The sequence below is a fragment of the Pyrgilauda ruficollis genome, unplaced genomic scaffold (assembly GCF_017590135.1).
Source record: "Pyrgilauda ruficollis isolate IOZ18807 unplaced genomic scaffold, ASM1759013v1 scaffold38, whole genome shotgun sequence".
Taxonomy (NCBI): domain Eukaryota; kingdom Metazoa; phylum Chordata; class Aves; order Passeriformes; family Passeridae; genus Pyrgilauda; species Pyrgilauda ruficollis.
This window is the reverse complement of record NW_024525267.1, coordinates 2,825,540-2,847,275: the sequence shown is the minus strand read 5'-3', so window position 1 is coordinate 2,847,275 and position 21,736 is coordinate 2,825,540. Positions and strand designations below refer to the sequence as shown.

At 43.7% G+C, this 21,736-nt stretch overlaps 1 protein-coding gene across 1 annotated transcript; it reads right to left on the bottom strand.

The window, feature by feature from the left end:
* Window positions 1-905: 905 nt before the first annotated feature.
* On the bottom strand, window positions 906-21,455 carry HHIPL1 (HHIP like 1). Its single transcript, XM_041476152.1, has 10 exons — window positions 21,441-21,455; window positions 20,650-21,048; window positions 15,334-15,980; window positions 12,786-12,929; window positions 12,309-12,637; window positions 10,395-10,521; window positions 9,943-10,088; window positions 7,039-7,120; window positions 5,129-5,211; window positions 906-2,438 (listed from the first exon to the last, which is right to left on the bottom strand). The coding sequence occupies exons 1-10, from the start codon at window positions 21,453-21,455 to the stop codon at window positions 1,849-1,851; spliced, it is 2,562 nt and encodes an 853-aa protein (XP_041332086.1). The 3' UTR covers window positions 906-1,848.
* Window positions 21,456-21,736: the final 281 nt, after the last annotated feature.

Below are 21,736 nucleotides of genomic sequence, written 5' to 3'. Positions count from 1 at the left end.
CTGTGGCAGACATCCTGGAATCACCTCAATTCCTTTAGGGTAACTTTTATTGTGCAGGTCTTTTTTTTTCTATCCAGAAGTTTTCAAGTATAACTATGACCAAGGTTCTCCTTAAAATCTCCCAGACAGAGGGAGCTGAAATTTGGCCAAGGAGCCAAAAGAAGTGGAAGAGGAATTTGGAAAAAGAAAGATTGTATCTCCACTTTCCATTTTCTTCCAGCCCTCTAGTTCCACCAGCTCAATAGGTTCTAACTTTTTTTAACAGAAGAATTTACAAAGGACTCTCCTGTTCCCTGAACATTTTGATGTGCCTGAAGTGAATTTCTGCACTTGAAACAAATAAGTTTCCAACTTCACTGCAAAGGGAAAGGCCTGAAAACATTCTGGTGTGTGATGGCATTTGTAGGTTTTCAAACGAAATCAGAGTAGTACTTCTCAAATGGCACTTTATGCATCTGTTCCTCCTTTATATTTCATCGGAAGTAGGGGGAAACACTTTTTTTTGGATCATCTGGTTTTGTGTACTGAAGGTGTTCTTTAATACCAGAAACAATTTAATGAGAATTTATCAGAAAGTTCAGGAAAAATATTTAAACCACATTAATTTACCCTGTACATGTTTTAGGCTTAAGAAGATACTGTCAACTTGAAATTGGGTTAAAATAAATATCCACAATAAGATCTTTAGATACAAGGCTTTGCTTGTGAACTTTTCTAGACACACTGGTCATTTTACATTTGAGGGGTTTTAGGGTTTTTTGTCTTTCTTATGTTCTTGTGTTAGCAGCAAGACAAAACCTATCCTGATTACCCCAGGGAAAACAAATAACCAGGCCAAATGCTTTAATAAGACATGTGTCTCCCATCGCCACTCAGGTGAAAAACACATTTCGAACAAAATAGGGTTGCTTTTGTTTGCTTTTTTTTTAATATCCTCTAAAAAGGGGTAAATATTACTGGATTATTGCCCCAGTGCATTACCTCTTGTCTAATCATTCACACCTGTGAAAAACTGAATGGAAAAACATGGGCCTTCATAAAGTTTGGGGAAGTGGAAAAACACGTACAACAGTATCTTCAGAGCTAAACTGGATAATGATCCTGTGCATCTAAAAAGGGACAGATTTTCAATCCTGTTAATGTAAAAGGGGTTAGATTTAATTTTCACTTAGGTTAATATAAACTGCAGAAATATTTTCCATGCAGTACACTAGGGGTTCTTCTAAATCACCTGATTTTGCCTGTCTTTGGTGACCAATAGGTTTATACCAATAAAAAGCATTACATAAAAATAATTTTCCTTTAAACTAGTGAGTGGAAGGTTAAAAAAATATATAAATACTTTTGTAATTTGCAAAGAAAGGCACAGAGTTAGAAAGGCACATCCTTAGAAACCTCAGCTTAAAGCTGCAGGTGGCAAAGCAAGGCAAACAATGCAAATGCTTCCATGAGAGTGAGACATGGTCATTTGGGAATTTATTTTTTGGCAAAACATTGTGATGCACAGCTGAAGAATGCTGTATTTTGAAAAGGGAAAGGGCAATAGGATGCATCTCTTTTCTGATCTATAAAGGCTGATGCTTGGGGGTTTCTTCCTACAAAAAAACCCCATAGAAATGTGGCCCCTGCCCACAACATACTCAATTCAGTGCTTAATTTTTCTTTTTTTCTTTTTTTTTTTTTTTCCCTCTGAGGCAAATGCATGGGGACGAACACGAAGAAAACATAAGATTACTTTGAACAGATGCAGCAGAGCAGGGCACACCCTCCTCAATACTGCAGCTGGTTTAGAGGGTTGCGCAAGGGAGGGATGTCTCCAAGTCCCTCAGCTGCCTTCCCCGGCCCTTGTCACCGGTCTGTCACCTCCTCCCGGCTGCACACCACGCCAGCATCCTCCTCGTGCGCGCAGTTGTGCGTGCCCACACCGGCGTGGGAGCACTCCAGCAGCGTCCTCTCCTGCCCGGAGCACTGCACATCATCCAGAAGAATGCGCAGGGAGCTCCCTTCCCCGAACTCTGCCTTCTTGGCGGCCCGCACCGCGTAGGGGAAGCCGAGCTGGCGGCACACCACGGCGGCGGCGGGCAAGCTCCAGCCGTCGTCGCACACCGTGCCCCACTGGCCGTCGATGAAAACCTCCACCCTGCCGCGGCCGCGGCCGCGCCGGCCCCGCCGCATCAGCCGCACGGCGCCATTGCCGGGGCGCTGCTGCTTCTTGCCGCGCTGTCCGCTCTCCTCCGCGCCCTTCCCCGGCCGGGGGGCGCTGCCGCGGGCCGCTGCCGTGCTGCCCGTCCTCAGCCGGGTCCCGGGAAGCGCCGGGGCTCGGCCCGCCCCGCGCTCGGCCGGCGGGCGCGGGGTTCGGGGGTCGGGGCCGCCTCGCCGCGGGGTCTCGGTCGTGGTCTTCAGCCCGGGATGTGGCGTTGGTGTTTTCATAATAAACTCTGTTGGGGGAAAAGGCAGAGAACCGTGAGTCTGTCACTCTCTGCGCAATGCTTGAAGACAACTATACGAAGCTAGTGCTAATTTTTTTACTTATATAACTGATTTCTTGGAATTTGTATACTTGGTCGTGTTGGGAAGCAACAACACTCTTAGCGAGCCGGTGTTTCCTCAGTGAAAATGTCGGCTGCTGTTAGCGAGCAGAGAGCACTGCAGGGCTGAACGCCAGCTGAGCCTCTCCCAAAAAGGAAGCTCCAAGAGGTTTCTTGGCAAATGTCAGGCTGGCCCTTAAAGGGTAGGTGCTGGAGCTTCACAGGCAGGAGAGGAGCTCTTCACCATATCCCGGTGAAGAGCTGCCGAACGCATTTCACAGACAGGCACTGCTTCTGCTCCTCTCTTCATTACTGAGGATGGGATCATTACCAGAGGAGAGCGGGGCCTCCCCACTGGGCCAGATGCTTTATTCAGAGGAGCTGAAATCGGGAACATTCAAAGTCAATTCTCTCTGGCAACCGGAATGTGCAAGAGTAATAGAGTTGCCAGGACGACACATAAAACAGGATTTGGGGTTGGGTTTGTTCTTCCTTAGGAAAAAAAAAAATGAAAAAAAAAAAAATAAAAGAGCCTTGAACTCTGAAGAGATGAAAATTCTTTGCTGTCACAGTTTCCAGGTGTTACTGGACTTGCTTATTCACATGTGTTTTATTTTTAGCTTAAAAATAAGTTTTAGTTTGCCAGAAGGAATCAATTCAGAATTTAATGGAATAACATTCAACAGAGCTGGGACAGTGTCACAGACATTTGCAAAGACATCTTGACTTTTAATTATGTCCCAGATTTATGCATCCTCATTCATCACTTGGTTTGTAGTACAGAGAGGAGGAAAATATCACTGTCTTATTTCTGCTTAGTATCTGTTGTCTCCAAAAGACAAACCTTCACAGTGGTCCATGTTTTTCCACATAATGCTCTTTGAAAAGGAATTGTGTTCATGACATGAAAATATTTCCTTCCTTTGAAAGCTGTGGTTCTCAAGGCAATAAATAGATTTGAAGGCCTTACCTGTGCACAGCTCATTTGCTGGAGCCTGGTCTGGCAAAGCACTTGAAAACCCTGGGACTGATTGAATACTGTAGGACTGTATGAAAGCTAATGGTCACCTGGGAGTGCTTTTCACCTCACTGGATCAAATTGTCATTATATAATACTCTCTCTTAAACTATTTATTAAACACACTTCAAGAAAAGCACTCGTAGCTAATACAAGGCACATGCCCTGGTGATTCTGTTACATTCAGACTAAATACTAACCAAAACAATAAATATTTACAGCTACACATCCTTGTTTGCATGCTTCTGAACCAAAATGGCCATGCTTATTTTTCACCAAAAAGAGAGTGTAGCTCTTGACATACTAGGTAGAATCTCTCCCACCATTTCTAAGTTTTAATTTATGACAAAAACTACCTTGTAAACAGGCCCAAAAGATTTAGTTATATGTATAGTTTAAAAATCTGCACTTTGGACTTGAATAGAGAATAATGCATAAGCAGAAACAGACAAAAATGGTTGAATATGAACCAAGTTACTAAAATTTGGAAGCTGCCTGCACAACTAGAAAAGGAGAACATCTCTGAAGATACTGAGTGCTCAGGCATGTCAGCAGTCAATAATTAGCCTTAGAGTTTGTTCCACCTTAAAGGCTCAGTGTTGCAAGGTGCTGAATCTCCTCATTATTCCCTGAAGCCAAAGCTGTAGGAACTGTTAGTGCCTCAAATCCAATGTAACGTGATTAATGTAATTAAAAATTAAAGTATCCTGACATTGGAGTTCCTGCAGTACCATTAGCTTTGTTCATGGATTATCAAAGTTCATGGACTATGCTGAGTTGGAAGGGAATTTGTTGGGGTGCTGCCTAGGTACCTACATGTGAAAATTAAATGCACAGGGGAAAAGAACAGGGATACTGCCTAGTCTGCTTTTGAGATCCTAATATTGTGTTTAGGTTTTTGTACCTCACATGAGATCACAATATTGTGTTTAGGTTCTTGTACCTCACATAAATAGCACTTGGCTTGCTGCAGATTCAGCTCCACTGACTACTCCAGCTTTAGCAGTACAATACTTCATGCAACGTGAAGCAACCAAAAGGCCCTGGAGGGTTTGGGTAAGCCAAAAGTTCACCTCAGTGTGTGATCACTGATTCTTTTGGGAGCATTTTCTCATCCCATATTTTCTCACTTTCGACTAACAATGACTCAGCTCTCATCTTGCTCAATGAGCTACTTCCCAACACTTTACCCATCATATCCTCTCCACTACGTGAAGCTACTGCAAAAAATCACTTGTCACTGAAAAGCACCATTGAGCATAGGGTCTCTGGGCAGGCACAGTTACAGGGAAACCAAGCTGGTGGTAATGAAATGTGTAAAATGTAGCATGAAAAAGGGAAAATGAACAGGGTCAGAAACTACAAAAGAAATTTCACATGGCCAGGAAAGGGGAAATACTGTATGACTTATTTGAACCAACTCTTCAGATCCAAAATATCTGGAAAGATTTAATTTTGAGGATACCCTGAAGAGTAAAGTTCTGGGTAATCTCCACACATGTGAACAGATAGTGCAAGTCTGGAGTTTGTATCTCCTGCCAGCTAGCATGAACCAATAATAAACAACAAGAGTTACACTCACTCTCCTTTGGCACAAACGGGATGCGCTTGCTTTTGACTTTCACTGGCGATGGCTCAACTTGGCATTTTCCTGGTGGTGCTGTCCTTGAAAGAAAGGGACACATACACTGCACAATTAATTCCTTTCTTCTGGCATTGCAACACTTTGCTTCACATTGTTTTTCTAAGAACATAATTCTTATTGGGAAAAAAAGTATGTTTAAATGATGCAACTAATCTCTTACAGTAGAAAACATAACTAAAGAATCACAGATCACCATTGATGAAAGTCCAAATATTCACAAGGTAGTGGAGTCCTCTGTCTGTGTTTTCAGTTGACACTATTGAAGCCATTAAGGAAATAAAGTACTGGCAGGTTCAAGCACTACAGAAAGAGATTAATCAAAATGAAAATAAAAATTACAAAACTAGACAGTATATGTTGAACATCTGACAGCTCATGTGTATGCAAGATTTCAGACTGTTTTCACGGAAGCAAAAGAACACACTATTATTCATACAGAAAGCCCAAACAAATGTCGTGCCAAAAATGCATTAGTTTCAGAAAAGAACTCTAAGTGTCTCCTCAGAGGCTTTGTCTTAGTATGGTGCTTTATTTTGACACAATTTGTTTGCCATAGAGATGTATCCCACTTCTGGGAAATTATAACCAGCTGATCACCACTTTTTCCTATGACAGCCGTCTCGGTAATCCTCAGACTTCTTCAGAGGTTTTTGAATTGGTTCAAAAATGCATGATGTTTGCATTTGGAGGGTAAAACTCCTGGGCAATTAGGATTGTTTGCATTTGCATTTCTGTGGAAGGCAGAGAGCTTCTCTCTCAACTGTCTATACAAGGATGTTCCCTACTTTTATGAACTTTCCAATTACTTTTTTTGGTACTCTGAACATGAATGAAACTTTTTTCTCAACTTAAACTTACGGCTGGTGTTTGACTCCTGCTTTCTCTATTTTTGCACAGGTTGCGTAATACCAGCTCCTTAATACATAGTTTACAGGAACTCTTCCGTTGCATTAGATAATGGAAAATGCTCCTGACAGAGGAGAGTTGGAGAAAACACATGACAGATCTGGGGGCTTTTTAATTTTGGGGACTGGTTTCAACATAAAACTAGACAAGTGGCTTGGTTCAAAATCCTCAGATAGCTAAAGCTGTAAATTTAATCCATTAAAAAAAAAAGCTATAAAAAAAATCTCTCTCCGTTTCTGGCTGAAAGTAGCTTGGTGTTTAGCCAATAATAGTAACACTTTAAAAACAGGAAGATGGAAAAAACAGCTGTAAGTCTTCCCATAAAGCACAGCTATTCCCTGCCTTGCCCAATCTCAGATACAGGCACATGAATTCCAGGAGGTGTAATGATGGTCCTTTTTTCCTGTTCAATCCATATTGCTCTTTGAAACACTAAGAAGAATGTACTTTTTGATTTTCCTGTCTGGTTTGCTCAAGAAAGCACTGCAGGTCATGCTGGTCCAGCTTTGGCTGCTGTGGTCATGGGGGCACAGGGCTCTTGTGGGAGATGAAAAAAGGGATGGAGAGGAACTCAGAAGAAACACCTTGAGAAAAAGTGCCTCCTTTTGGGCAGAAATCTAGAGAAACTTTGCCAAAGAAAGACAAGCCACCCATAAAATACTTCTTTAGCATTCAGGAAATCTCCAAAGCCACATAACACCAACAAGCCCCATAAAAGTTTGGCACCAGGCATGCAGACCCCCACGACTGCAGGAGCAAAGCAGACCCACAGTGGGTTGCTCCAGATGTTCCTTGACTGAATTCCCCAGAAGGGCCCAGCATGGGAGAAGAGTTAATTAGTCAGCCAACATGACTCATCCCACCCACATCATCACATCCACACCGTCCACGCCAGAACTCACTGCACCATCACCAGGCCTTGCAACAAGAACATCTCATACCTGGAGGTGTCCACCACTTTGTACACCACTCCATTGGGAGCTGTGGCACTTGGTACACCAGTAGATAGGAAGTACAATTCCCCTGGTGAAAAAAAAACAAACCAGACACACCCATGAAAACTGTCCATGGAGTTCCTGTCCTTTACAGCACAAAGGCATTAACTCTGCATCACGGGTCTGAGAACTCATCTACAGTCCATCACTAAAATATTCTCAGTGAGTGGCAACTTTTACAAATAGTCATGAATTACTATTTGGACAAATTTTTTTGATAGGTTCACCTGCCCAGACCTTCCTTGTTATCTCATTATGATCTGTGTCCTTTGACTTCTTTAAAGTAAAACTGTCAAACCCTGAATGACTTTTGTTGAAATGAAAGGAAATTAAGAAAGTTCACTGTCTTCTGCTCATTTGGATGAAGCACTCCTTTGGGGTGAATTACAGGAGAACAAGATTTTGCTTTTGCTTTCTCTAACACACTCACAGAGTGAGACATATCTCACACAAAAGGCATTTAATTCATCACAGCTTTGTCAGGTCACATGTGCAGGGCTCAACCTTCAACCAAGCAATGTCCATCACCAATTATTTGACTTATTTTTTCTTAACTGCATTTCTATCCTTCTTTTCCTGTTGTGCAGGGGACACTGTAGAACAGTGATACAGTACTTCTGGCACTCTTTTGAGAGCTCAAGTGCTTGAGCGGTGAAACAAAAAGGATCAGAGAGAAAAAATATATTTGCAATATTTAAAAAATGAGAGAAAATATAAAAAGCGGCACTATAGACTTGCTTAGTGAATAAGGGAGATTTTTTGGGGTGTTCTATGGGTAATCCAGGGGGAAGAGGAGAAGGAACAGAGGTCAGTGTGAGCAAAGGAATGTGTAGGCAGCTGAGGCTAAGTCTCCATCCTCCTACCTGCCCTGTGCTGCCCTGGGCTGAGATCCTCTGGATAATCCCGGGGCAGAAACCTTTGGCTACCCCTGGCTGGCTTCTTCATTTTTCTGGTCAGCTTCATTAATGACAGGCCAGAGGCAGCCTTGGTCCAAATGGGGACAGGAAACACCTGGCACTGAGTTTTGTGGCGTGTGTTTTACATCCTGCCCCTCTTCCTGGAAGTTATCAGGCAGGAGTTTGGATGCTCAGGCCATGAAGCACACAGGCTACACACATGTGACCCACAGACACAGTGCCTGGGGTGTCTCTGACATGTTCTGCTGGCCAGGGATGGGGCTGATGGCTTTATAATTGCTGTGCAATGAGCCAAAAATAGAGATCTCCCCACGACATATACACACCCACTGCAGCAGGTAGATTAACATCCATCAGAGCAACAACTCCAAAACTTCAATGCTTCTGTGAAGAAAACCCTGATAAAATAAACTGTGTGGCAAGCTTGTAAAAAATAAGATTCCCAGCACACAAAAAAGGTGCAAGAGAAGACTGTTCACAGCAGATAAAGCAACCTCACTACACTGTTATCAACAGATTTCTTTCCATTACTATAAAGAAAACACAAGGCAATTAACTCTGAAAAAATACTCCAGCTCAAATCTCCACTCAGCTCTGTTGTATTTATGCAAAGCACAGTGTAGGGCAAAAGGGTGGCAGCATTTCACCCATGGTTTTTGTCCAGACTGTTGACAAGTACAGGATGAGGGAGATCATCCTCATGTGCATGAGCAAGGGCTGCAATCAACAGCTTGATATTGCACTTGGCACAAAGCTGATTTGAGCTAAGTTATTTGATTTTAGGTTAAGATATCCTTCTCACTACAGCACTGTGAAATAGCTCTAAATTCCATGAATATTAACCATTAAAGAAAATTGAATTTAACTCTAAAAAAAAGTCAAACTTTCAAATGAACACTTAACTTGGAGGATTTGCATTCACATGATAAAATTTGCATTTATATGATTTGAGCAACATCCAAACTTGACATAATCTGCAGGAAAAAACAGATGTTTAAAAGCTGGGGCATTCTGGAAGCAGGTGCTTGTGATCATGAGCCAAGACCTCCCTGGAGCAGGGCAGAACACAACTCCTGCATTGCTGGGTCAAACATGAAGCACACATTGTGGGGCTCATCCACTGCTCCCAGCCAGGGGCTGCATGGGCTGCACATTTTCTGCAACACCCTTGTGCAAACAGTGGGAGACACCACCAGCTTGCACCCCAGGACTCTTTATTTCCTCCTCTTCAAATCACAGCAACTCCCTTCCAGAAAGCAAAATGTCTGCAGTCATGAAAACACAGCAAAGCTCTACTGAGACTGTATCCTTCAGTTCTATGCAAGGCAAAATCCCAGCTGGCACTAATAAAATATGGACTTAAAGACTCCTTTGCTAAAGCCTCATGCAAGACATAACACAGGCTTTTGTTCTGCTTCACGAGAGGTACAAATACCCCAGCCCAGAGTGAGCAGATCTATAACTGCTGTTCATGACATCTGCTTCCCTGTATCCATTAATAATGCCTGCAGCCTTCTCGACTAGACAAGAGGATAGACTTGCTCTCCCTTGGGTATCATCTTCCCAGGCCTGCATTCCCCTTGGCATGGCACTGTGAGGAATGAGGTTTCTTTTCTAAGTTTGTTTTATTCTACTTGCCCCCCTCTGCTCCCTATTCACCAGAGGAAAGGGCAGCAGCACATCCAGCACACCACTCAGTCCCAAGGCAACTGACTCTCCATCTCCCACTGCAGGCACAGCATGGCACTCAGACCTCAAAATTAGCATTGTAATTTTGGTTTGGTATTTGGGAGATGCTGGGAATCTGGCATTTTAAAGACTCGTGCTGTGCTTTCCCACTACCTGTTGCCCTCTCTGATCCCTTCTCTAGTGTTTTATTCTGAAGAGAGACCAGAAATATGCTATTCAGTGTGACACAAAGTTAAAAGATTACCTGCTTCATCTTCAGCAAAGGAGATGATGTATTGATAGTAGTTATTGATAAGCCCAGGGAACATGCACGTTTGTCCTGTCCCCATGCAGATTTCACTGTACTGCCACTCTCCAGTAGCATGATCCTCCTTCAAAGACATCAGGCGTCTGCAAGGCAAAAGAACACTTCCACAACCTGATCCAGATGATTTATGAATGTTGGCATGGACACCTGAAAGGATATTTAAAGCTTCCTACCCACACACTAGCTGCAGTAGGAACTGCAGTTTCTCTGAAGAGTAAAAGATTGTTAATATTAACCCAAATGTATGACACACCCTGCAACCCCTTGTCTTCAAGGGCAACACAAGCCCATGAAAAAACAAGAGGGGAGGGTTGAAGGGCTATCAGCCTATTGTGAGGGGGATTTTTGCTGGGGATACAACTTTGTGAGTGCCCTAAGTGTTTACTTACCCACTCATAAAATCACCAAATATGTACAGGCCGTTCAGGTTTGGAGACTCACAACCTCGATAGACGTAGCCTCCTGTAACGGATTTCCCCATTTTGTGTGGATATGCATAAATTGGAAGCACATCGTCTGTAGGGCAGAAAAGATCTGTGACTTGTTTTGCACATGCTGCAGAATAGCTCTTTATCTAGATTGTTCTGAGACTGGCAGAGTACAATCAGGTTCCCTGGTGCATCTTCTATTTAAATGAATTGCCAATGGAGTTGTATTTACTTTGATTTTCACCTTTTCAGAATCACATTTGATTGCCCTGCCCCTCACCAAGACACCTCAGCACTCTCCTGAGCCCTTCTCTTCCCACTACAATCCATCTCTGTTAGTGCCACTCCTGGCACATTTCTACAGAGCTTGTCTGGTTTAGCTACAAATTCACAGGTTACTCCTAGAGCCACTGCACCCATGCAGGAAATGTTTGCCCAATGCAGCTTTGTTTAGGTGGCAAAAGGAAAAAAAGAGATGGGTGACTCCAGACTGCAGGCACTGATGAAAAGAGATGTCAGCACAAATAACTTCTGTTCCTCTGAGATGGAGAAGCAACTTGAAAGGGCCATCAAATATTTATGGGATGGCACAGGCATGAATGATGTAGTACTGGCATATTCATTGGGAAATATAAGACAAATGTAAAATGGAGAGAGATGTCCTGATTTTGAGGGTCTCCATTAGATGTTTCATCCCCTTTCTTTTGAAACTCCTGGCTCACAGGTACCTCATGGGACCCTTTCCTCCTCATCCTCACGGCCTTTCTCCCTGCCCATGTAGCAGATGCTGCAAGTAGCAAACCCAGCAGCTCTGCCAGCAATGAATTTGCACCAGGGGAATTTCCTCTAAAGCAGGTGTTTTCTACACTTCAGCAGTACTTATCATTCTAAAGGGGCTGTGACATTTCACTGTTCTAACAAAGGGTCTCTAAAGTCATCAAAAATTGCTCTGAATCCCTGGAGACCTCAGTAAGTAAGTGTCTGCCATGAATGCTCATCTGGGTACTGTCACACAGGAGAGCAATAAATGAGCTCTCTGAACAACTGCTTCAGCAAAGGGAGTGTAAAAAATCTGTTCCCTGCTCTTGACATTTTTATAAAAAAATAGTTAATCACTCGTACTTACAGCAAAGCTAATAAAAGGAAGGAATTTAAACCGAGTTAATATTAGGAAGAAAATTAAACAACAACACACAGCACATGGAAGAGAAAAGAATCAGAATCTCAGCTAATGCAAATCAGTGCCAGCCCACTCCACTGCCCTCCTGAATCTCTGAGAAGAGATTCCAGCACAAGACGTGGTCCACATCAGCCCTTGCAGTTCAATATGTTCTGACTTCACATGTTCACTGAAATTTAGCCAGCTAGCAAACACCCTCAATCCAGTTTCAAACAGTTTAAAGAAATAAAAATAAAATGAGGTTTTCCTTTGTGGCATAGCTAAAAGAAATGAAAATACACTGTACATTCAGTTACCTGCAGAGCCGGCACCGTGCATAGTGATTGATCAGTCAATGTTTTTCTCTGTTTTTTTTTTTCAAATAAGGGTGAGTTATGGAGAAAAATACAACTCCTCCAAATTTTTCTTGCTTCTGCACAAAAGCTTATTTTATGTGGCAAAGATGAAATTGTCCCTCTAAACCACAGAATCACAAAGTAATTTCACTAAAACACCAACCACCTAGAAAAACAACAGCTAGCATGTTTCACTTTCCTCCTAATTCAGAAACAGTAACATTTGTGCTTTCAGTATTTTTGCCCAAGCCAGTTCCCCTCTAGAGGGACAGCAGAGGTTTACATCTCAAAAAGGTGTGTTTGCCACCAAGCAGCCAGGCTTCAAAGGCAGGAATTAAAAACGAGAGCACATCTATTTACCCAAGGAAGAATTGGTGCAAAGTTTCTTATCGTAACAGCTGAACCCTTCCCTTGCCCTCCAGCCGTAATTTTTCCCTTTCTCGACGATGTCGACTTCTTCGTATTTATTCTGCCCCACATCTCCACAGAAGAGCCGCCCCTTCCCTTCCTTGGTGCGAGGGTCCCCCCTGTCGAAGGAGCAGCGCCACATGTTCCTCACTCCGTAGGCGTAGACCTCGGGGCGAGCGGCGGGGTCGCGGACGAAGGGGTTGTCAGGCGGGATTCGGTACAGGGGCCCGCGGTCGTTGTTGTTCACATCGATCCGCAGCACTTTGCCCAGCAGGGCTGATCTGCATCGGGAGAGGAAATGAAAAAGGTAAAGAAATTAGGCTAGACCTTGGCAAAAAAATCAGAGCCAGGCGGGGTGGTGGGATTGGAAAGTTAGGGTTTCATGGCATTGATTTCCTGGAGCTGCCATAGGGATGGATCCACTCGTACTTGTTCTGGGCATTTCCAAAGGTGCCAAAAGGATCCCCAGCCATGCCTCCATCTCCAGTGAAAATATAGAGATACTCATCATCTCCAAAGAGCAGCTGTCCTCCGTTATGGTTGGAAGCAGGTTCTTCTATTTCAAGGATTATCCTAAATGAAAACAGGGAGAAAGAAATTTCCCACTGCACGAGCACTATGCAAAGGGCAGAGCAACGTCATGACAATGTAGTTCTTGACAGATGGAAGCAGCTACAGACTGGTTTTGATACAAATTCCTCCATATCCATGTTTCTGAGTTTTTCTTGGGCATAGCTGATTTTCTAACCTTAAATAGTTTCAACATATTTTCCAGATTACAGAAACACCAAGTTGTGTAATATGGAAAGTCTGGGAAATCACATGACAAAATATACTTTTAATTGCTTAAACTTTTCCTCTGATTCTTTCTTCCTCCTTGTTAATCTTCTTTTTTATTTTTCTTTATAATTTATTAAAGAAAAGGAATCTGAGCTTATAACCAATTGGAAATTGTAAGAGAAAGGACTCCAGTCCATCTGTGCATCTGTGCAGCTTTTGGCACAGTCCTGCCAGGCACTTTCAAGGCGAACATAAAACTTCTCAAACATTAAGGAATAGTTAAATTCCTAAAGAGAGAAGAATCCTTAAATGATGATTACACACTCAGGACCTTTTGAGTTTAAAGAGCAGTTAAAAGCAGCCCCACCAACAAACTTGATTTACCAAAGGTTATTTAAAGAAGTACCAACAAAATTTACCTTAATTTTAACCCCAAACTCTCTATTTTATTTGTTTATTTTATGCTCCTGGAATCCCGTCCATAGCATGAAAGGGGGAAATACATAAATTATAATTTTATAGAATGGTGAAGCCACAAATACATGCAGCGGAGGTTCCCAGGTATAACAACTGAAGTTTATTACTTCCAGCTTCTAAAAAGAATCCAGATTTCAGGATGGCAGTGCATCTTAATAGCTATGAAAGCAAATTGTAACATTTACTTACACCACCTCATTTTTAGACAGTTTTTTTTTTTTCCATTCTGAAATGTTGATAGTTATTGTGTGTTGTGTGAAGGAACCCAGCTACAGAGTTACTGTCACCTCCTGTTAAATGCCAGCACCTCTGTGATAAGGTAACTGTGCAAGAGTGCACAGGTTCCAGCTGACAGGAGGAGTGAGGGAGGATCCTGTATGGGCACAAAGGTGAGTCTTCCTCAGCCTCCCAAAGAAGATGGAAAAAACCAAAATTCATTGAGAAACATTTGAGCATAAACAGACACACGCACTTGAGCCAAGGCAGTGCACACCACATGTCAGCTTGAGCTCCCTCTTGGGCAGCAGCTCAGGATGAAGTCAGTGGGACCTGAGCCTACACAAGCACAATAGGACCACAACTTTGTTTTCTTAAGCTTTTGCCTTACTAACCATAAGCTAAGTAAGCACAGAAATTGTTACAAACATAGAGCCTGAGGATTCTTAAAGAAGACAGCTCATGGGCTGTTGATATCTGCAGCTTTCTGATTCGCTTTCCTGAGTGCCACGTTGTAATTCCCCTTACCTGTCATCTACAGTGCTGTTTACACTGGATTGCTGTAATTGCTTTATAAACCAGTATCCCCTCTCTATCATTGGGCTGTGTGCATTTCTGAGCTAGAATCATCCACAGCTGGGTGTTTGGAAAACCCCTAATAAAACCCAAATAATGAAGAAAAAATATTTGAATTAATAATATTCAAGGGTTTCTTAAAACAGTGGTTCTATAACATAGTTCTGCAACAGGTTATAAATCTATGAGCCTGATTCCACAAACAAGTTTCTCATCATCTGTGCATATTGGTGTGGAACAACTGCAAGACCAGACTCAAACGAATGACATTTCCAATTAGGAGATCATTTTCACTCCATAATAATATGGTGACTTGTGTTTTATTTAATTTGCTATTAAATTTAGACCAGACTCAAACGAATGACATTTCCAATTAAAATGCACTCCGTAATAATATGGTGACTTGTGTTTTATTTAATTTGCTATTAAATTTGTAATATCAAAGGGTTGAGTTGTGGTTTAGATGAAGAAATATGGGACCAAATCCATCTTTGGTCTGGTATCACTTAGTTTGTTTATACTAATTTTGGAAACCTTTGGCTTTGGAATGAATTTCACTCATTCTTTGCAGAAGTCTATTTTAAAGGTTCATCACAAAAGTACAAAACAAACAAATAAACCTCCAAGCCCCACCCAACAATAACTCCAAAACTCTAACTATAAATAATGTTTAATCTATGTTTAGTTAAATCCTCTGACATGCCAGAACTGAGAACTGTACATGTTTTATCCCTGCACATTTGCAGTTCACCCATGGAGGACACACAGCTGCTGCACCTCAATACACTAGACATGGACTTGGACTGACATGCTAGCACTCTGGAATGCAAAATATTAAGCTAAATAAGTCTCATTCATTAATGGTCTTTAAAAATGCACAAGTGGCCCTCTAAGATCTTAAATTAATGTGCCAGTGTGTGTACAATACCTTTCAGAACCATGGTCCAAGGCATTCACGTCAGTAGGAGAAATTCTGAACTCACTGATTCGGATTCTCTCTTCATAACGAACTTCAACTGAGTAGTAGACGTACACTTTACCATTAAATTTGAATTTAGGATGGAAGACAATACACAGAAACCCTCTCTCATCTCCTTCCCAAGGCGAGGTAAGCACAGCTTCGCTGATGTTCAGAAATGGCTTTTCGAGCCTGGATCCGTCGGGGAGGTAGGTCCACACCAGGCCGACCTGCTCGGCGATGAAGAACCTGTGGGTGCCGTCGTTGGCGTGCACCATGGCCACGGGATTGCGCAGCCCGTTGGCCACCTCCGCCAGGCAGAGCTGCAGACAGCCCTCCGCGTCAGCAGTCACCAGCCCCAGGTTCTGGTTCAGGTTCTGGTTGGCCAGCAGGTGTGGGAAGCAGTAGTCGGTGTCCTCCAGGGACAGGTAGCGGCAGAACTTTGCCATGTTGTTTTCCAGTGCAATTAACTCCGGGTCTGCGGAGAGAGCGCGGAAAATGGAGCGGCAGCTCTGCCACACTTGCGTGCAGTAGTCCTGGCATAGTCCTGGTATCGTCCGCACGGGGGTGGAGGGATCTTCAGCATCATACAAGTGAGCTGCATATGGAGAGCATTCCTAGAGGCAGGGAGAAAAGGCTTCAAGTTATTTATTGGACCAGATTTGAAACAGCTGAGCAGTGATACTAATTGGAGATATTTCATCTTAATTACAAGATATGTTGTGGTTTATTCTGAAGATATGTTAACAGAGGGAAAGATCTTAGAAAGGGGGTTTGTCTCAGCACTCATGGAAATTATCTTCAATGTTCCTGGTGAAATCTGACTTCCTCAAGCTGTTACTCATTTATTCTAACCACAGAACTTTTCAAAAAAACTTGCAATGACGCCTATGTTGCTACATCCCCAGCAGACTGTACTGGGGAAAAAGAGACTCTTCTTCCTTGGATGCTCTGACTTGATCTATGAAATAGTAAGATTAATCACAGAGCAGAAGTGAAACCAAAGAATTAGCTGAGAAGATTCAGGCCCTGCACAGTGATGATAGAATGGGAAAGGCCATCAGGGCCAAAGCCTGGGACATTCATACCTCGTCATCTGATAATCCAGGCATGGACCTCAAACATGGATGTGATTTACAGCTTGGAAGGAGTGGGACATGAAAGTGGAGGAGGAGGGGAGGACACCATCCTTGCTTGGGTCCAGCTGCCTTTGCTGATGGACCTTTGCCTACAGATTATTTATATCCCCAGCCAGGAGTGGTGAAAGGCATCTCATGATCATGACATGGGTCACCAAGTTCTGTGAGGCATGCTGAGGTTACAGGATTTCAGACAGTGAGCATAACATGGCCATAATCCAGGCAAGGTCCTGGCAGCAGCTGCAGCTCAACCCTTGTGTATGGAAGGTTCAGCCTTGGAAATCTGCTTAAGGACTGGATCAAGTTCACACAGCTCATTGTAATCTCCATGATGAGAACTCCTACAGACACATTTTCCTTATGAAAAAGCTGCAATTCAGTAAAACTGTCTGTAAGTTACAAACTGACCAAACTGACTCAGTTCTGCTTTGCAAGGGTTTTTGCATGTAATAAACACAATGTTTTCCAGTTATAATGCATCTTCCCAACAAGCACTTCAAAAGTGCTCTTCAAATAATGCAACATGACTCTGTGGAGGCTCAATTATTTTTAAAGTTATATTTCAATAAATACCTGAGGCAAAGGTCAGAAGAGAAACTGCTACTTAAATAAATTCTGTATTCTTTAATTCCTGTCTGGCATTGCTTCTTCTTTTAGTAAGCAAAACCAGCTTAATTAAAAAAAAAAAAAAGGAGCTATTTCTAGATCTATAGGGAGACATTTCTTAATGCAGATTACAACTCTATTCAATAGCTGAAAAGACATAACATCTGAGATTCCGAGCTGTTTAAATTAGTTGATAAGCATACACAATATTTAATTTTTATTTTTCATTACATACCATAATAAACTGAGAGGCCATATAACAGATCATTAGTGTACAATAAGCTTTCCTCCTGGAATGTCAAGCCATTCATTGCAAAATGAAGGTTATTATGCTTCCAAATGAGCAGCAATTAATGTGGTAAAAAGAAGATTGCTTGTGAAACAAAACACTGAAATTACACAGGCAGATTGGGTAACACACTTGGCTTGGTTACATGAGGTGTTCCAGGGACAGAAAGAGACAGAGCATTTGTCAATTCACTTGTAATAACTGAAAAAATTGCCTTAGAAAACAAATTGAAATGAGATAGAAAGAGAATTTGATGGGAGGGCTGGGTGGGAGCTCAACCTCTTGTTGCCCATGGAGGTTTCCCATTCAGAGAGAGGAGGCCCCTCACTTGGGTACTCAGGTGTACCTCATTCTGTGGAAGCCTCTTTCAAAGCAAGCAGTGATCTCATGCATTACAAAGCAATGCCCTGGCTTCAGCATCAGAATTAAAAATAGCCCAGAGATAAGGATTCCCTGTCTCTGCCATTGCAGGCTGCTCACCACAGCCTCAGGTGTGTCTGAACAGAAGATGTGGGCAACTTCTTCCCTCCTTTCAACATTCCTGGTGGCTTACAGCTAATTACAGCAGCATTTCACTGGCAGTGAAATTCAGAGATCTATCACTAGCCTGAAAGTACCTAAGCATGTCCTAGGGTATTTTCAAGACATGTGAAATATTTTCCAAATTTTATTTTGGAAGAGATGGAGCTTCATGCCTTATGCTGAATTTCTCTGCTTTGGAAGCAAATGTTATGGTGCTTTAGCCTTCACCTCATCCTGTCATGTTCACGTAACTCAAAATACCGAGAAGCTCTACCCGTAGTCAGAGCCCAGAATCAGTATTAGATCTAAATTGTCATTTCCAAATGATGCTGTCTGTTCATTAATTTTAAACTATGATGTGGTCCAAAGACCGAGGAAACTACTGGGCAGATGATCAGTTACTTCAGTAGGGCTGGAACAAGTTTGTACTATGAAAATAACTCATCAGAAAACAAAACAAGTCACATTAAGCCAGGCGAACCAAATGCATCCTGTCTGTTCCAGGAATTCAGCGGCAGCTCCTTATCTGGGGAATTCCAACATCAAATCTGATGGAACACCCACATCAGACAATGTCTTATTTACTGCTGCTATCAGCCTGGAGGAAGCAACAGGACTCCTCAGAAAAGCTAACTTCCACTTTATCCCTGACATCCCTTGACCACCTCCATCTGGAAACTCAAGCCTTTAAGCAAGCTGTTCCCTGAGAAGCAGAGCGAGGCATCTGCTCTTGCAGTTTGGTGGAGAAGAGAAGGCTCCAAGGTAACCTTTTGGCACCTTCCACAGGAGAACTGGAGAGGGACATTTTATGAGGTGTAGTGATAGGACAAGAGGCAATGGCTTTAAACTGAAGAAGAGTCAACATAGATTTCTGACTTCAGATCAGACTTCAAGAAAGAAGTTGTTTACAACGAGGGTGGAAATACTATAACAGGTTGCCAAGAGAGGTGATAGAAGCCCCATCCCTGGAAACATTCAAGGACAGGTTGAGCAACCTGATCTAGTTGAAGCTGTCCCTGCTCATTGCAGAGGAGGTTGGACTAGGTCCTTTCCAAATCAAACTGTTCTATTATTCTATGAACTCAAGAAAAGGCAGGACTCCACAAATACAAACTGAGACACTTGTCAAAATAATTTGATCACTTTTGAGAGAAATCACGAATTGTGAGCAGGAAGAGACAGAAATGTGCTGAGTAAGCCACAGGTAATTCAGGTCTAGGATATAAATTGTATATACAATGAATGAATAGAAGGAGGAAGTTTCTAGAGTGTTTGCAATGACTGAACTTCCATGATGCGCTTGTGCTTGGTCTGTAGCCACATCTGGGCTGGTGATGCACTGAGCTCATCAGAACATTTCAGTGAATCATTGCTCCCACATTGAAATATTTCTCTGCTTCTGAAGACATTTTCAATGGTTGGCTTTCTGACAAACACAGGAGACTTAGTTATCACTTCCAGAAGCAGGAGTGCTTAGCACACATTGTTAACTGGTGTCCTATCTGCAAACGGACTCTTAGACACCGCTTTTTTTCAGAAATATATTCAAATGTTTTTTGCTTCCAGTACAATGTAAGATGAAATAAAAGTCAATTCTCTAGATCCTGGTGTGGAAAATTGTTGTCTTTCTCTTCACGCTTTAAGGAACCCAAGAGGTACTGGCAAAATGCTAGGAGCAGGATTTCTGAAAAGCCATTTTGATCCCATCTGAGCACAGTAGACAAGACTCTACTGTCTGAATTAATTTAAGGTTTACACTTAAATTAATTAATTACTACACAGTGCTGAGCTGCCGCTGCTCTGTCTCAGGGGCATTTTCATACATGCGAGGCCTCCACTGATGACAGGGTGAGACACTTTGCTCTGTGCAGACTGTGATCACCCCATTATCATATCTGGCCCCAGAACATCAGCTCTGAGTGAAAATTCCCCCTTGTGCAGGATGGCCACCACAGAGGTTCCTAGGCCACATCCACAGGCATTACTCTGCACCCATCACCAGGGCTATTAGCACCCGGCACATGCTAGAAGTGCTGTAACCTAATACAAAAAAAAGCACCTGACCCCATCAACTGATCATAACAAGGAGCAAGATTTGTGCAGGCAGGTGCTCTGTGGGTTTCTTCACCAGATCTGGTATCCTAACCCTGCGGGGGTGAGGAGAGTGCAAACTGTAACTGCCCACTTACCTATATCAGAGACTGCTGCTCCTACACTAAAGAAGAGCAACATCCCTGTTCCTCTTTTAGACAACTGCCAAAGAACAAAGAGTCCACTGGGATACCTGATGATGGACAGTCACTCCTTCCAGTGCCTGGGAGCACATGCTCAGGTTGCTATGCTATCCCTGATGCACTGATGTGTGGGCTGATGTACCCAGGCACTAATGCCACGGCTGATGCACCTGTGTGTGGGTACTCCAGTCTGGGCTTGGGAATTAACATCATGGCTCACACTTCCCTGGACAGTCCAAAGTTTCTGTGACAGGACCAGTGCATCGGATCAATGCACCCACGGGATCAGTGCACCCCTGTCTGGACCAAAGCATCCATACCCAGCCTCGATGCAGCCCTGCATGAGTAGATGCACACACACACCTGGGCAAAGCACTGCGATGGGCCAGAAGCATCCGTGCCTACACCAGAGCTCCATGCAGGGGCTGAACACCCCTGTGGGCTGAGCCCTGCGCGGGGCATCCCCCCAGTGCCGCAGGAGTCCCGGAGGTCTCACCTGGCAGAGCAGCTCCTGCAGGTGCCCGGCGCAGGCGGCGTAGGCGCGCTCGTCGAGGCTGGCGCTGAGGCGGTAGAAGCGCTGGAGCAGGGCGCGGTCGCGGCTCGGGTCGCAGCAGCCGAACTCGGCGTAGCGGCGGCAGAAGGCGAGGCCCCGCGGCGGCCGGAACGGCGGCTTGAAGTCCAGGCACTGCGGGTGCGGCCGCGCCGGCCGCGGGGCCAACGCCGCCGCCAGCAGCAGCGCCAGGGCCGCCCGCGGGGGGCCCGCAGCGCGGGGAGCGGCGCCCGGGGCTGGCAGCGCCCGCAGCCGTTCTGCCCCGCGCCCGCCCGCTCCCGTGGTGGCCTCGGACGGCCGGTTTTGGGTTGATTCCGCCCAGAGCTCAACCGGGCAGGTACTTGGCTGGACAGCCGGCACAGGGTGTCACACAGCCCCGGAGTGCATCCTACTGGGAACTAATCCCTTAGACGACTCCTCAAGTGACGTCTGCTGGACTCGGTTCTGCCGCTGAGGCTTTTGTACGATCCAAACACGACTCGGAGTTTATGTGGCTGATGGACGTGTTTAATAACAAGAAAACCCAACTACAGTACAATTAGTGCTTCTGCATCGTTTGTCAGTCTCATCCTGGGCTGAGACCAATTAGATTTCGCTTTGAGGCTGGAAAGAAGAGAGCTGGTGTAGTCTTTACACCGTGTGACATACTTTGTGCCCAGGTGACATACTTTGGTCTGTGAAGCACTCAGAATGGTGCTTCTTTGCCCAAATAAAACTGCTGAGGACACTTTCCTTACCCTAAAGTTCCTCATGGCACCCCCCAGGAAAGTAGTTACTCCACATACACATCATATAGCCATATCATATGTGGTGTTATCGGCTAGTAAGATCTAGTCCCACGCAGATGGCACTTTTTTAACACAGCTAGCCAAAGTGCATTGTGTATTTTAATGTTAACATTCCCTCAAAGAATGGAGTTCATGCTCATATACTATTTCTGACTCCTACTCTGAGACCAAAGAACTACTGCACAGTGCATGTGGACTATAAAATCAGTGTGGCTTGGAACATCCTGTCAGGAGACCATATGTGT